We start from the raw sequence: 17558 nt of genomic DNA, 5'->3' as shown, positions 1-17558 counted from the left end.
TATTAAGAAAAAGCAATCTAATAAAAGGAAGATGGTGAATACAGAACACTTTTGAAAAGGCTTATATGAGGGGGAAGAGAAAGATGGGAGGTAGCTTGAGAGTCAGGTGGGCTGAAGAGAAGGTATAGCCTCAAACAGGAAGTTTCCTAGGGTTGGTATCAAGGCCACTTTTCAAAATTCACTCCCAGATGGCTCACTGATGGGAAATTCACCTGCATTATGCAGTCTTCCCAATATACATCAACTACATAGAATGGAAGCCTCTGGTTGAGCACAGTCTCAGAGATGGGAGTTCTGAATGGGAGGCGGTGGGGAGTTAAGGTAAAAAGAGATATCCGTACTGGGAAAAGTCTACCTTCCACCTTCATGTAAGCCAACTGTCTTTAGTTTCTTCCTTCTCCACCTCCACCTCTACTATTCTTACCTTAACCTCTCATTTAGGAGCCATAAGAATAAGGAAACACAAAAGTTTGAACAGATAACCAGGGAAATGAGGCTCAGCTGGAGAAGATGCCCAGAGCCTGCTAGGTGGCTATGGGAAGCTTTAAAGCTCTGATAACAAGTATCTCTAGTTCAGTTTCTTCTACTAAGATCATATAAAGATAATTCTGTTCTGACCCTTGTTACTTTTTATGACAATGATTTGTAGCAAATAGTGAAATTACATGTCAGCCTCTTCAATTCTACCTGGTAAAATCACAATGGAGCCTCTTAACTGGGAAATATCCCTCCAAGTACTCTAGCCATGCACAAAAAAAATTATGAATAAAGCTGTCCATCATAACAGCATGTCTAATTGCACAAAGTTTAGAAATAATCCAAATCTGAAATAAAAAGGAGATTGGCTATATGCATTATGGTACATGCATGCAGACAGAATATTATGTTCCTAATAAAATTAAGTTCTTGAAGATTTAATGACAAAAAAATGGCTCCAACATATTTAGCAATAAAGATTCAATACACAACACTGTATATAGATGATTAAGCCCCTGGTTACATACACCTACATATACAAAAAAAGGCTAGAAAAAATGGACTAAAATGTTAATCATGGTTAGTAACAGAGCCATGGATGACTTTTTCCTTTTACATTTATATATTCCTCAATGAGTACATCATTTTTATAAGTGGAAAAAGAAAGATTAAAAACATATATCACTATGAATAAGACTGATAAGTTAGGTCAGAAGTGGAATACAACCTATATACTGGGGAAAATATATTAAAATTTATATTTGATAAGGGTCAGGTATCCAGCATATGTAAAGAATACTTACAACTCAAGAGTAACAAAACAACCCAATTTAAAAATAGGCAAAGGATCTTAGTAGACATTTCTTCAAAAAACATAGAAAAATGGCCAGTAGGCACTTGGAAATATGTTCAACATCATTAGTCACTGGGGAAATGCAAATCATGACCAAAATGTGTACCACTTCACACCCACTAGGAAGGCTATAATTTTTTAAAATAAAGGACAATAATAAACATTGAGGAAGATGAGGAGAAATTGGAACCCTCATTACACTCATTAAAATGGTGCAGGCTCAATGGAAAATAGTCTGGCAGTCCCTCAAACAGTTACCCATCAAGTTACCATTATGACCAGCAATTTTACTCTTAGATATATAGCCAAGAGAATTGAAAGTATATATTCAATTGAACTCCAATAAAAAAATAATTAAAAAAAAATAAAAAAAGAAAGTATATGTTCATACAGAAACTTGTACACAAATGTTAATGGCACCATTATTCATATTAGCCAAAATATGGAAATAACCCAACTGCCATCAAGTGACAAAGAGGTAAACAAAATGTGGTGTTACCCATCAAAAGAACATTAGCACAAAAAAGAACAAAGTACAGATACATGCTTAAAACAGAGATGAACCCTGAAAACAAGTGAAAGCTAGTCACAAAAGTCACATGTTGTATGGTCCCATTTATAGGAAATGTCCAGAAGAGGTAAATCCATAAGAGTGGATTAGTGGTTTGGGGGTATGCAGTATGTGAGGCAGGGAGAAACAGAAGTGTCTGCTAATAGGTATGAGGTTTCTTTTTGGGATGATGAGTATATTCTGGATAACATCCTCAAGGATAGCCTAGTTCACACCATTATTATGGGTAAGCATGTCTAAAGTCATAAGCTTTCCTATTTAGTCACACAACCTAGTGGAATCAGATCTCCAGATTCTGGCCCCCCCTGGCCATGGAAGGAAACTGGGACAGTGAGGATCAGCAACAAGGAATGTGATTTGCTACTCCTAAAATGTGCTCTAACCTTCATTTAGAGCCCAGACAATCGTCACATCAGATAAACAACTTTAATAAGGGGGCATTTGACCTAAAACTAACCGACAGCGAACAATTTGAACTCAAGTCAACAAGCCATGATGTGTAAAAATAAATAAATAAATAAATAAAAAATAAAAATAAATAAAATAAAATAAAATAAAATAAAATAAAATAAAAATAAAAAAAAAAAACAAGCCATGATGTGTAACCTATCTTCATGGATGTGTCATGGGTACAACTATACAGGGCTCCATGCTCGGTTTAATACTCTTTGGCCAGCTTGAAATTTTATCTTTAAATTTGTGGGGTTTTTTTTTAATTTACTTTTTAGAGAGAGAAGGTGAGATCAAGTGGGGCAGGGAGGAACAGAGGGAGAGGGACAAGTAGACTCTGCCTGAGTGCAGAACCCAATGCGGCACTGGTCCCACAACCCTGAGATCACTACCTAAGCCAAAATCAAGAACTGGATGCCTAACTGACTGAGCCACCCAGGTGCCCCTAAACTTGTGTTTTATAATTGAAGTCCAATGAAACAGTGGAGCATGGGCATGAGTAGGGGAAGTAGATGCAATATGCATGTGTGCCATTTCTTGCACCCATGCACATTGAGTGCTGATAGATGCATGGTATGTAGGAGTTCAGTGAGAATCGAAATGAATACAAGGTAAGTATGTTCCTTTATAACTAAGTACAGGCATGGAAAGCCCTGGAGCCCTAGAGCCCTTCCATGTAAACCAGAACTGGCTTTGAATGAAGAGATGGCAACCCAAGGGTCCTACCCTATGCTTTCTTACCTGGGTTACTCTGCTATACTAGCCAACCACTTATGCTGAAATGAGAGGAAAAACTAGAGAAATATGGAATCCCACAGTTCCTTTTCCTTTCAGCTTTTCCTTACACATAGGTAAATAGAAGGTACAGTGTTAATAGACTGAACACATATCAAGAAGTGAAGTAAAAACAGAGTTCATCTTATATGGTGTTTCCATTGGTCCACTAGGAACAAAATACACAGGCCTATAGGAGCTATGAACTGGAAATTGCATATGGTTCTGCATAGAGGCTAAATGCTCTTATATTTGCATTTTAAACTGGCATTACACAATATAAAGCTGAACAGTAAAATCTACACTAGTATTTTAAAACTTTTATTTTTACTTCCTTGCAATGGCAATAAATAGCAAATAAAACACTATAATGAGGCAAGAGAGACCGCAGAGGAAAGGAAAAAGCTAGCTGGGTAGTATCTTGAATAGGAAACAAGGGACCAAGGTCCTCCTACATCAGGGGTTCTCGCATTTGAGTAAACACCACCAGCACCTGGATGCTTGCACTATGCCGATTGCTGCACCCACTCTGAGTTTCTGAATCAGGAGATCTGGATGGGGGCCTCAGAACCTACATTTTGTAAAGCTCTCAGGTGGTGTCTACTACCCCACACTCAGAACCACTGGCCTTAGAATGTGTTTACCCAGCCTCTGACAAGCTGTATGATGCCAAACAAAAGGTATATACTGTTACCTCATAAATGTTCAACTGCTCTACCAAGTCCAGGTCGGTCCCTTTCTTGTTCAAGTGTCGCTGGGACACGGCCGCAATGCCCAGCTCCTCCAGGCAGTCCACCACATCGTAGAAGCTGTCTTGGTCTGGCAATCCTGACAATGTCTAAAGAAAGAACAGGACACAAACATGTTTTAGGGGACTGTCTCAAGACTCTCAAAGCATTTTTTGCAGCATAGCCATTGGCCAGGATTATAACTATAGGGACAAACCAAGATAGATCACCAGATCATTTGAGAAAAAACTCCTTTAGTGTGGTAAACAGAATGGACCCCAAGGGTCCATTTCTGGTATATAGGTACTGTATAATCCCCTTAAGTCTAAGAAGGACATTTCCATAATTAAATTACATTATATGGCAAAGGTGAAGGGATTTTACAGATATTCAAGTCCCAAATCAGCTGATTTTGTCTAATTAAAGGTAAGATTATCCTGGGTGGGCCTGACCTAATCAGGTGGGCCATTTAAAAGCAGGTTTAGGCATTTCCGGAGCTCAGAGACTAGGAGAGAGATTACCCTGCTGGCCCCAAAGAAGCAGCAAGCCACCATGAGTTCTCCAGCTGCAAGGAAATGAACTCTGCCAACAACCACAAAAGCTTGGAAGAGGATCCTAAGTCTCAGACCAGACTCCAGGGTCGACACCTTGACTACAGCTTTGTGAGACTGAGCAGAGGACCCAGCTAGGCGGTGCCTGGAGCCTGTCCCATGGAAACTGTGAGATGATAAGTCTGTGTTGTTTTAAGCTGCTAAATCTGTGGTAATTTGTTACATGGCAATAGAAAACTAACATGCTCAGTGATTAGAAACTCCTGTTAGGATCAATCTACCAACAGCTGGGTTTAGAACAGAATAATGACTCCTTTTTCTTTCAATTTGGTAGGCCTTCCCCCTTGGTCTCGGAAATTTAGGAAAACATGAAAAATTTCAAAGCAAGGAAAAAAGGAAAAAAGATAACCCAAGGGGGAAAAGCTAACTTCTCTTTGAATTCCGTGTCTCTTAAAAGAAAGGGCTTCTGCTCAGAACTGGAGGGGCCTGAGGTGATTCACTGCAAGCCCTTATCTTATGAACAGGGGAGATGAGGGCTTGGGAGGGAAGGGATTTGCTCCTGTAGATCTGGGATAAAAGCCTCGTCTCTCTTCACACACTCGTTTTCTACACAAATTATGGTGGCTTGAAATTCCAAACACAGGTCTTTACTCTCTATTTCATTGCCTTTGCATTTTCAAGAGCCCCATGTGTATATTTCAAAATTATTTGGAACTCATTGGGGAAAAGACCAACCTTTAAAAACAGTTCACAGCACCAACTTCTCCAACATCCCTATTTGGGGGCTATTAATTATTGGAAATAATGTCTTTATTCATGACCCAAATGATTGCTTTTTCCTTTCAATGCTGAGCAAAGAGTACACAACTCACTGCTGTTGAGATCAGAAACAAAGGAAAAGTAACCGGGATGGGATAGCTTAATTAAGCAGGTACCCCAGCAAGACCCAGAACGGGAGGCTGTGAACCAGTCTGACTCCATCATAAACAGGTGCTCACACCAAAGCGGCCACGTGGGAAAGCGCATGCCAGCGCCTGCAGGTGCCAGGGAGGCAGCATCTCTGTGGTAGTGGGCAAGAGCAGTCCCCTGAGTGGTCACCGGCTCCTAACAATGTTAAAAAAGTTTGCAGCCTTTCAAAGAATCCTATCCTCAGAACAATCCATCTTCTGGTTTTAGTGAAAACCCTTGAACTTGTTAAGAGAATGGGACCCCAAGGCCAGGGCAGGTTAATGGAAGTGCCCTGATCGCAGACTCTGCCAAATTCTCAATTTTAAGAACCCAGTGAGTTGACATTTAGTGTTGGATTCAAAACTTCCTACTCAACAGCGTGGGGGCCGCGATGAGACAGAGAGAAGCCTTCTTACCTCTCAGTTCCCTTCCCATCCTCCCTTTTTCTCCCTGCTGAGAATCAACTGCAGTTCTCACAAAAGTTTCCAGGGGGTTAAATTCCTAGACCTAATTCCCACTGCCTTAGCAAGCCCCACCACGATGGCAGCAGGGGCGAGGGCGTATTACTATTAAACAATTAGGTCCATAGAACTGAACAGACTCAGGGAGCCTTGCTCAATAATAGGTCCAGAAGCAAAGGTATTAGGAGGTCATTTGTCATTTCCACCATGAAAATTTGGGTGGGAGCCAAGATGTACCAGCCCCTTCCATGTGTGGCTACAGGGAAGGTGGCCTTCTGCCCCACACAAATACAACTTTTCTCCAGTTGTTGAGGAAGACCATCTATCCTAGAAACACATTCACCTATTTCCAGCTAATTCTCTAACATGCTCAGCAAACTGTGCCATGCCCCCACCCCTCCCTGGGTCCTGTCCTTGCATTTCTACTCTGCTCAATTGCCTCCTTCTGGCAAAGGTAGCAGCTGCTCCCGAGATGTTTGTGAGGGAAACGTCTGTTGGTGCTTTCACTTTCAGATGACGCTTATGACTCCCTATCCTGCCTTATCTCACACTTGTCTTACCAGGGCTGGTGACCTGTAAATCTCCACAGGCATCTCTCAGAGGGAGAAATTTCTGTCCTAAAGGACATTTTCTTTTCCTCTCCTGGGTTCTCACTGATTGCATCAAATCTTCCTGATAGAAAAAAAACAGTGTGGCAAATGCCTGCACACAAATTTTCTATATCATAGAATACTACGCAGCAGTAGAAAGGAGCAACCATTTATACCCCCAGTAATGGATCAACCTCAAAGGCATTATGCTGAGAGAAGCCAGCCTCAAAGGGTTAGATCTATCCTGTATGATTCTATTTGATATTTTTGAAATGACAAAACTATAGTGCTAGAGAACGGTTGTCAGGGGTAGGAAGAGGGAATCAGGAGATGACTGTAAAAGGCTAACATGAGGGAGATTTGGGGGGAGATGGGAATGTTCTAGATTCTAACTGTGAAGGCTCTACAACTATACAAATGTTACAATTGACATAGTTTCTGGTATGAGAACTAACAATAAATGAAATGTGAAAACAAAGGCGAAGACTCAGCATGAATCCCATCCAGGTTACTTAGCCCTTCCCTGAAAGCTCCAAGCCAGCCTCACAGTCACAGTAATACCTTGTTATTCATCCCCCCCCACCCCCGCCGCATCTGCCTCTTCCTATTCCACAAGGTGGTCAATATCAATATCAAAGTGGGGGGCTCCCACCGAGGGGATTTCAGCGGGATCACAACAGGGCATTATAGAACTTCAGCTTGCAGAATGAGAAATGGGTTAATTTCTGATGCTCCTTCAGATCTGACAACATGGTGCCAGGGGGTATGAGCAGGAATGAGGGGGGGGATTAGTCTGGATCTTGGCAACCCCCCATCAATGGCCCTGTTTAAAAAAGAGAGCAGATGCCAGTTTCAGAACCCTAAGCAGGCTAAAATGTAGCACCCTTGTTTTGTCATAAAAATGTTCGTATGTTTTGAATTCCATGTTATTAGTGCACCTCTTATTTGTTGAAACAAAACTTAGAAAAGCAATATAATAATTTCCCAGATTTCAGAGTCAGAATTTTTTTCCAGACCATATTAACATTTCAATTTATTATTTTTGTTGTTGTTGTTGGTTGGGATCTCAGAAGATTTTACTCACGGGGGCAATAGGACTAAAATTCAACAAAGGAAAACAAACCCAGTGTGGGTGCCAACGGTTTATTCGACCTTTTTTGAGGAAAGCATGACATCTGGAATAATGTCCATAGGATCTTCCTCGACTTCCCCTGAGCCAGAACTAGCAAAAGAGGAGATAGAACTGCCAGAAGAGAAAGAGTAAGCGAGGAATTCCTGGACATTAAGTGCCATCTGATGCCAAGGAGAATGTGGCACATGCTGGGTCCTTGCCAGTGACTAGCAGCAGGATGCCCACGCCCGCAGATGCTGCTGGGACCAGCAGAACCGCCCAGCACGGCCCCTGCCAATAGGATGGGTAGCGTTACAATGGAAAACACCAGGCAAGAAGGAAGATTCCATTTTTGCTGAATGAAGTCCATGTTTTCCAAAACAATGTCACTGAAGGACTGAAGGACAGGAAATAGATGACCTTAATCTTTAAAAAAAGAAAAATGCACATACACACACACTTAAAACCAGAAAATTGCTTTAAAACTGCATATAGTAAAATCAACTCACAAATACATTTGAAAACATAAACAGAATTTTTAGGATTATCCTACAGAAAAGTACTGCCCCTTCCTCACCAGGACTATAGAAGAATTTCCTGGGTCCTCATCAACAAAGGCATTTTATTAAAAAGCAACCCTGGCCAACGAGAATCAGGGGAAAATGTCTGTTGTTTTACTATCTATTTCTTTTCATCTTAATTGGTTGAATATCCTTCATTTCTCGACTGGGCTCTTACTATATTGAGGACTGTATAATTTTTTGCCCTATTTTTTGCAGCGATTTTCCCAATTTGCCACTTGCCCTTAGCTTTTATTTGTGGTTTTCATTTTTACAAATAAGACCTTTCTTTAATAATTTTATGCGGTGAAATAAATTTCCTTCCCTTTGGATTCTTTTTTGGCAGGTTTGATTATTAAAATAATTTTCATCTACCAGACACAAATTCATCTTCACTACTACTTCTCGTTTTTCTACCATTGGATGTGTTACACTGAATTCTTTAATCTGTCTGGAATTCATTTGGTATTGGTCAAAGTATGTATTTGTTTATTTCCATTTAGCACACGCTTCTCCCCAGTCCTGAATGAAGCTGACCCATCCTTACTGATTTCAGTCCTAGGGTGAGATGTTCTGTGCAGTGAGGGCTGTTTCAGCGCTTCTTGGCTCACATCATCTGTCTTCTGAGGAAAGAGCCAGCACCATGTTGTTTTAGTCCTTAGAGTTTGCACAACACTCTAATATCGAGTAGAAATGACTTCTCCTAATACTTTCTACTAATGTGTCCCCAGTTTGTCAGGGGAAATGTTTCCCTAGTTCTATTTCACAAAGAGATTCTGAATCTTCTCTGAAGAACCACCCATCATTGCAGTCAGTACTGTAGGCCTGTGCCCAGCAGCTTGGGGAGGAAAAGCAGGCCCCTGGGGTGGGTGGTGTGATTCCTGGGGTCTAGGACAAAGTAATCTGCAGGACATACCCCCTACCAACCATAGTTTTAAGGAGAAAGGGACTCCAGTCCCAAGAGTGGGCTGTCCGAGGGCAGCATAGGATCAGTACTCTCTCCAGGGAGGGATACTGAAGACTGCTGCTACTGCCCTCCCAGCTGGTGACCAGGAAGGATGTGTTGGGGTTGGGGGGAGTACAAGGGTGATGTCACCTTCATAAAAGGAGGATGGGACCTGCCCCCAGCAGTCAGAATTCAATAAGCAGTGGAACAAAAGTGTCTTTATTTCTCTTGGATTGTAAGTTATTTTCTTAGGGTAAACGTGATTTATATTCTTTTTAAAAATAATTATTTATTTGAGAGAGAGAGCAAGAGAGAGCGAGCGAGCACAGGAGAGGGGCAAAAGGGGACAGAGAGAGGGAAAGAAAGAAAGAATCTTAAGTAGAGTCCGTGCTGAGCATGGAGCCTGACACGGGGCTTGATTTCATGACCCTGAGACCATGATCTGAGCTGAAACCAAGAGTTGGATGTTTAACCGACTGGGCCACCCAGGCACCCCCAAAACTTGTTAATTTATATTTTTCAGGAAAAATGTTTTTAAGGGGACATCTTGATAGGAAAAGTAATCATACAATGCTGTCATCTTTCTGGTTTTGTTAGAAAAGACCAAAGTAGAAGAAAGCACACAGACACTCCAGGCACATGTATGTACACCAGCCTGCAGGCACCCACATCACATGTGGCTAGAAAGGGTTTTCTCTTGCAAAGAAGAACACTGGTAGCCATGGTCCCAGCCACCATCGTGGGGGTCCTACGTGAGGTGGCCTTTAGTTGGAGGGCAAATTGTAGATTTTCACATTGTACCAGTTCCCTAGGGCTGCCATAACAATGTACCACAAACTTGGATTAAAACAGCAGAAATTTTCTCTGAAGGCTCTAGAGGAGGATCCTTCTCTGCCTCATCCTATGTTGGCTTCTGGCAATCCTTGGCATTCTTTGGCATTCCTTGGTCTCTAATCTCTGCCTCTGTCTTCACACAGCTATCTTCCTCATATTCATGTGCATATACTGTCTTCCCTCTGTGTCTCTTTTCTTCTAAATCATGTGGGATTAGGGCCCATCTTAACAACTTCACCTTACCTTGATTACATCTGCAAAGACCCTATTTCCAAATAAGGTCACATTCACAGATAGGGGTTCATAGGGGTTAAGGCTTCAACATATCAGTTAAGGGGACATAATTCAGTTCTTAACAATCATCAACCAACCTTGTTCACTAATGTCATCGCATAAACCAGCAGCTCTGTGTCAACCCCATCTTTTTCCTCCAGGATTTCCATGATATTTGACCAGGGTTTGACTCCTATGAGTAAAGCAAAAATAATTAGAAACAGCAAGTCAATACTCCTTATCCAACTAATATCACAGTTTATTCAAAGACTTATCACCCAATGATGCTGTTGTCTTCAGTCACCAAATTTCAAAGCATACCCTTAGGGTGAACTTGAACATGCTTCTAATTTGGCAATAATATACCACCACATCATTCTTGTCCAGTTAAAAATGTATATTCTATGTCAGCATGGCTATCAATTCGCTTGAAAGTTCTCTTTATATTAAATACGTAATTTGAGGAAATCCAGTCATGTGCATTTTCACTCTCTGAGCGTGGAAACTCTTGATAAATGCTCTCTATATGTCCATCGGCATATTATGCTCTGATCTCTTGCAAGGAAAGGGATATAGGAGATCTTTACATTCGCTTAAACAGTGGACTCCAAGAAATACTGGGGAAACATCTGTCTAACAAACATTTCAAGAACAGAAGTATATTATGATTCAATCCAGGAACAAATACTGGTTAAGCATCAACAGGGTACAAAGAACCCACCTCACCAAAAAGCTGGTTCTTTGAACCCTGTTGATGCTTAGCCAGTATTTGTGCCGATGGTCGCAGAGGGCCTGGTACAAGAAGTGGCTCTGCAAATGAAAGCTCAGAGGTGGTTATTCCCTGGCTCCCAGAGAGGGCAGGAAAATCCATCACATTCAGTACTGTACAGCCAAGGCCAAGGTTACAAAGGGCAGACAAAACCAGGACACAGTTTCCTATGCCTGAGATAAACATTTGAAGGGAGGTATTGCCTCACCTTTGGCATGGCGGCATGGAACATGAAGCTCCTTCCTGTTTTCTCTATAAAGATCTCAAAGGGATATTGCTTATTCTTACTGATAAAAGTAAATTCTGAAATAATGTAAAACCAGTGGCTTCCAAACGCAGGTTCTTGGATGAGTCATGTCAGAGCTCATCTGCTGGCCTTGAGAAAAAAGCTCCCCAAAGGGCAGCAGTGGTAGCTGTCTTATCTCTTTGCTCTTAGCACAGTGTCTGGCACCTAATAGGTCTGACTAGTAAATGGGGAACTACTGGAGGGCATGAAGTGGGGTAAGCTGGAGCAGTTTTGAAGGAACCAGAGGGGCAAATGCAGGAAGAGAAGGAAGGAGATGAGGAGAATTTTAAAAAGGAACAGGCACCTACTCTATGACTTAGGAACACAGAGTTTCACATAGGGGTCTATTGGCTCTCCTACCTTGTGAACAGAGAGGCTTTTCCTTTGGCAAAACTGCCCAGTTGGTCAGAATGAGGCAAGCTACTCTAACCCTAACTCCAAACACAAACTCATGACCTTTTACCTATTAACCACTGACATATCCCCTTGCTGCTATTTACCATCAAAGTATTCTGAAGTCCTCAGCTGTGCTTCAAACCAGCAAAGAAACCATTTCTGCCCTCATGACAGTCAACCACAGTCAACGTGATCAGTAGGCCTTGGGTCTCACTGTTCAGGTGCCGTTAGAGCACTCCAAGTACTTCTGCTGTGTTTAGGACAAGCGTAACCAGTATCATTCACACTCGGCACCCAACCCTAGCATAAAACATGGGTTCTAGTGGGTTACCCACATACAGTTCAAAGGGAGCCTGAAGGAGACTGCGCTGACGCAAAGCATTTCCAATAGCGCTAGTGGACCCAGAACAGCCTTCTGGTTGCGAGCTTTGGAACCACAAGCCAAACAGGGCCTAGGGAAGGCAAAGCCAAGAAGCAAAGGCAGGCTCCCAGAGAGAGGGAGGTACAGCCAGACCATATCCTCGCCCACATACAAACGCGCTCATGTGTGCACCATTTAATCCTTTATAATGAAAACACTCAAACACTGGCTTAATTTAGTTGAAAAACATGTTCTTCAGCTGTGATATCTGATTACCTTTTATGGATTTCAACCTCTGGAAACTTGCATATATCCCTACACTGCTGAGTTGAATGTTACACTCCTTTGATTGTTTTAGTGCCAGAAATGGGAAACATTCAAAAGAAAGGAGGTGAAGAGGAAGAAACATTTCGGGGCAACAAAACAGCCTTGGAAGGGCTCAGGCTGGCCCACGGGAAGCACCAGTCACCCAACTTCCCCAAAGCTGCACCTGCTGGAACTAAATGGTCCAGGTCAACTCCCCCCTCCATCCCCCCGCCACAACTTGCTCCATACAGAGTGTGAGTGCATGCATGTGTGTGTGTGCACGCGCACACGCGTGTAGAGGTGGGTGGTCCTGTATTAGAATCATAAACCATATGATCTGACCCTTTCACATAACAGAGAAAGAAACCCCTTTCCAAAGTAGTGGAAAGAAAAGAGGCTCAGGAAATACATCTAAATAGGAGTGATCGTATCAACCTTGGAGAACTCCTGTGGGGTGTCACAGAGATAAAGCACTCTTTTTGCCTTAGCGCTGTTGAAGTACATTAGAAGACAATAATTTTCTTAATTACAACCATCTGTCTCTCTCCAGCTCCACCCCCCAGATGCCAGCTCTGAGTACAGCCTCCACGAGAGCCCTTTTCTCCTATGATGTTTCAAGCACATCGTTGGCACTTAAATATTTACCGAATCAAGGAGTTTTATACAACAAATATTTAGCCTAGTGTCTGTTACATAATAGGCACTGGAATTATCAGTAGCTATAATTGTCACGGTGGTGGTGACACCCACGCTTACCCAACAGGGCTTCTACACAGGCTCCCAGGCAGGTCCTCTCTTCCCGCCAAACCACAGTGCCTCTCTCTCAACCCAGAAGAAGCAAGCACACAACAGATGACTCAACGCGTTCGCCTTCTGACTTTCCTCTTAGCTCTCTGTGGTAACTACCTCCCCCTCCCCGACCCAAAAAAGATTGATATTTAGCACAATGCCTAGGACACACGAGTTGGTCTAACACTCCATCAGAAAGGCAGCAGGTTTCATGTCTTTCTATATGACTGAAAAACACACTGAGCATGTATGCTCCTGCTAGAGCTAACCATGGAAACATGGCTTGACTTTCGTCACCCAACTTCCACCAAATTTTGGGAGTGCTTCACAAGATCAGTATTTCCTCCAGCAGAAGTCAGACACAGGATGGCCTGAAAGGATGGTTGGATTTTGTCTTTCCCGTAAATCAGGTGTGACAAACACGTTTAGGAATTATGTCATCTCTCATTACCTCACACTCAAATGAAAATGAAAATTCTTCAAAAGCAGTGCTGACCCCAATTAGGGGAACTCAGGATTTATGGCTGCAATTTCAAAATAAGTTCCCCAGTCTGCTCACTTGCCCCACCCTCTCTCTGAGATGCAAACCCACAGTCAGTGGGAAGGGCACCTTCCCAGGGGAGCAGAGGTTTGGTTCTCAACCAGTTTCCTGCCACCCCCCACAAGGACAGTCTCAATGAAAGGGAGTTTGTGATGATGGCAAAATGACAGAGCAAGGCCCTCTCATAGGCGCCTGTACCCACTCACAGCCTTTCTTTCTTTGTGCCATATCCTGTCCCCTAGGAAGGGAAAGTGACCCGAAGATGCCAGGAGAGAGGTGACCTAGCAGTTTGAATAGGTAACTGTGATACCATGCCATGCCCCAAACACTAGCACCGGTTCACCTTTCCATACCAACCCCTGAGCAAATGTACCAATTGCCTGATTTAAATGGGGCATATTTAATTTTCCTTAATTCATAGTTATTAATCCCTATGATGGACTTAGACTCCTCAGCTTTTATCTCTGCTCATACCTGGCCTACTCCTGGCCAAAGGACAAACCATCCCCACTTCCAGAATCCCACTCCCACACTCCTTCTGGTTAACCCCCACACAGCATGCGTAATATTTATAAAGCAACTGGAGGAATTTGTTCTGGACTTCATCTGCTGTAGGTGGTGGTGATTTTTCAGGACTCATAGCTTATTTGTTGGTTTTCTCTGCTAATTTTAAAAAATCTGACAGTTTTCATCGTCCAAAAGAATGCCTTTCTATTTAAAACAAAACAAAACCCAGTCTATACTTTAGCATGCCCATTCTCCACCCAACACCATAGAGGAATGGATCTGAAGCCACTTTGAGGAGTAAAATTGATGGCTTATTTATAAACTTGTGCACAAACAGACATGCTCAGTTGGCCCTCAGTCACCTCTGGCACCTCTGTATAGCACTTCCCCCAGCTGAGAGGGGAGTGAAGAGTTGCTTCTAAACCTGCCAGGTGGAAACACACCTGGGAGTCACGGTGCTCTCTGCAGAGCACCATGACATATTTAGATGTTTAATTCCATCATAGAGCTCAGGAACAATTTTACTAGCAGGCAAATAGGATGATGTTATATGTATGCATTAAAAAATCACGGCCAAGACCACACATGTCCACAGAGGAACATGCTACTGAACCACGTGATGTGCTATGTCTGAGTTTTTCCGTTAGTATTGCTTTTTTTCAGTTGCTAGCTCTCAGTAGCAGACAGATGGCAGTAGCTGCCAAGAATTAAGAAATTTTATAGGCAAAACCATCAAGCTAAGAAAACCATCTATTAGCTACCTTTTTTTTTTTTTTTTTTTTTTTTACAAATTGATAAAGTTTGTATGCAGGAACAAGACACATAATAGTGTCTTGAAGGAGACACTGAAGACAACAGAGAGCCTCTGACTGGGCTGATAGATGGGGGCTTTGATGTAGGTACCAAGCCCTGGATTATCTCAGGCTCATTCCTGTACCCGCAACTCCAACCAACAAACCCTTCAGAGAATGTGAAGTCCAAGGAAGGAAACTCTAAACTCCCAACTCAATGAAGCCAAAGAGGGACCCCCAAGGCCGTGAAAAGGCTTATCCCTTAAATACAGCCTCGATGAGAAGGACCCATGGGTTATTTGAAATTTAGGGCAGGAAAACAAGGAGTCCATTAACTGTCCTAAAGTAATCCCTGGAGTTGGGGGATGGAGTATGATCTCTCTGAGGACCAATAAAAGGGTCTGCCTCGCTGTCTTCCCATACACCCACCTCTGACCCTAAACTTCATTAATTGGCTTTAGAAACACAAACCCCGGTTTCTGAGCCACTGACTACCTTCATTAAGGATTCTCAGCTGGCCCTATAATCTGCTCTTGGCCATAAGAGATTTAAAATCTGGCACCAGATGGAAACATGCTATGGTAGAAAGAAAAAAAACAAGCCTGCCCTGGTCTGTGACCCATGTTCCAGATTCACAGTCTCTGTCCACACATAAGAGTTTGTCTCTCTCACACCCACCCACCCTCATGCACAGGCCTAGAGTTACATCCAGCCTACGATCCATCATGCCTGGTGCTGACATTTGCCTGTGCATTCATGGAAAAGGTATGGGAGCTCAATTTATGGCCTTGGATGGCTTTCATTAACTTATATTCAAACTATTGAATTAATAAGTGAGCTACTTTCCTTCACCTTTGATGCAGCACTGAAAGGTGGGTCTCTGAGCAATGCTGAGTCAGAGATACAAATAGTTGGAATCGAAGAGTGCTATTAGGCCTCTTGTCCTTGACAGTTGTACTTGGCTAAGTGTGTGCACAGAAACATATACATGAAACTGTAAAGAAATATACCAACATGTTAATAATTATTTCTGTCTGGTGAGACTGGAGGTGGTGATTCATTATAATCTCCTTTATACTTTCTTTCTATAGAGAGCATGAGTGTTGTAAAAAGAAAAATAAATGTTATCAAGGTTTTGCTTTTCGCTGGGTCTTTATGGGGATGATCATAGTAATAATAATGTCCTACCAGAAAAGAGGCCCAAACATTTTTTTTAAGAGGACAAAATCAAAAGCCCCTAACATTTTAACTTTGGGCTTTACAGTATTACAGGGGCCACACGCTAAGCCAAATCCAAAGTCCTTTTTTTTGTCAAGTGCATATGGAAGGCCTGCCTGCCCACTGCTCAGCTCAGTGCTGGGACACCAAGAAGAGAGCCAAAGACTCTGCCACCATCTGGCAGGGCACACACTCATCAGAAATGTCAATGACAACAACATATGGGCTCTGAGTGCATGTCACTAGCCCAAGATAGGGAAGGGGCAGTGGGAGCGGCAAGTAGACAGGGGATGGATGGTGAAGGATGAGTTACAGGGTTTGGACCTAATTCTGTGGGCCTTGGGAAGCCACCAGCAGGGAAACGGTGTGACCAAATTTTTGTTTTAAAAGAATCTCCCAATAGCAGAGGTGAGGGTCGCACTTCAGGGACGTAATGCCAGGTGACAGATGGAGAGGGCCCCCAGTAGGAGGACATGAGATGAAAGGAAAAAAAGGAGAACATTCTGAGAGTCAGAGCCAATAAAGCTTGTGTGAGAGAAGGGGAGAAAGGAGCCAGGGTGACCTGGACAAAATGGGAAAGGAGAGGAGGAGCTGGTTCTATGGGTTCAGTGGAGGGGACTAAGAACAGGGCATAAACACAAGCTCAGAGTCTGACCTGTCCTGGGTAAGGCCATGAATACTTTCCCTTTCATAGCTAAAATCCATGTTCAATCCCTGATCTTTGTATACTCACAATTCTAAAAAATATGTTTCCTGCAGCGGGGAGTCCACACAAATGGAATTCTGTTCATTCTCAATTCTGTTATGAACATGTTAAAAATGGAAACCTGCCTAGAGTAGACATGTCTGCCTTGATGAAATAGTGGGTGGGGACCACTTACCCCTTTTGGTGTCAACAGCAGAGACAGCTTGAATCAGAAGAGGTGCATTTGACTCCGAGTACTCCACAAAGACGAGCAGCAGCTTCAGGGCTGTCTTCACCACCAGCCGGAACTGCCCAGAAAAGAGAAAAGCATCATGTAGCTGTGGACGGTCTGTGTACACCTGAAGGCAGGCTGGCACCCAGTGCTGGCTTTGGCCAGGAGAACTCGGCAAGCACACAGATTCCTTTGCCAGATGCCTCAGAAACAGGAATTGATATTATCCCCATTGCACAGATTAGGAAACTGAGGCACAGACTATCCTGCCCACAGCCAGAAATAGAACCAGAATTCGATCCCAAGGCCTCTGGGTCCAGAGCTCACACCCTGCAGCCTCTCAGCAAAAAAGATAGCACTTGCCATGTTGGTTGATTCATTTTATCCAGACTAGAACACTGTGAGATAGGAACAATCACAATCCTCCTTTTTCTGGTAAGAAGTAGGCACAGCAGGGTAAAGGCCTTACCCAGAGCCAAACCACTGAACTGAGGCAAGCAGGAATCTGAACCAAGTCCCATCCTGCTAGGCCCAGGGCACAGCATTTGTA

General features: G+C 42.9%; 1 protein-coding gene across 16 annotated transcripts in view; it reads right to left on the bottom strand.

Annotated features, from left to right (window-relative positions):
- The window catches only part of FHOD3 (formin homology 2 domain containing 3), a 465123-nt gene that overhangs the window by 156101 nt on the left and 291464 nt on the right, over window positions 1-17558 (bottom strand). For all 16 annotated transcript variants that reach the window (XM_072732212.1, XM_072732222.1, XM_072732218.1 and 13 more), the window contains exons 7-9: window positions 16973-17084; window positions 10226-10320; window positions 3820-3963 (exon numbers count right to left, since the gene is read on the bottom strand). In XM_072732212.1, coding sequence (XP_072588313.1) covers window positions 3820-3963; window positions 10226-10320; window positions 16973-17084 — 351 coding nt within the window. The remainder of the gene's footprint in view (window positions 1-3819; window positions 3964-10225; window positions 10321-16972; window positions 17085-17558) is intronic.

The sequence above is a fragment of the Vulpes vulpes genome, chromosome 13 (assembly GCF_048418805.1).
Source record: "Vulpes vulpes isolate BD-2025 chromosome 13, VulVul3, whole genome shotgun sequence".
In the NCBI taxonomy this organism is placed as follows: domain Eukaryota; kingdom Metazoa; phylum Chordata; class Mammalia; order Carnivora; family Canidae; genus Vulpes; species Vulpes vulpes.
Note: the sequence above shows the minus strand (reverse complement) of the source record. Positions and strands in the feature narration are given on the sequence as shown.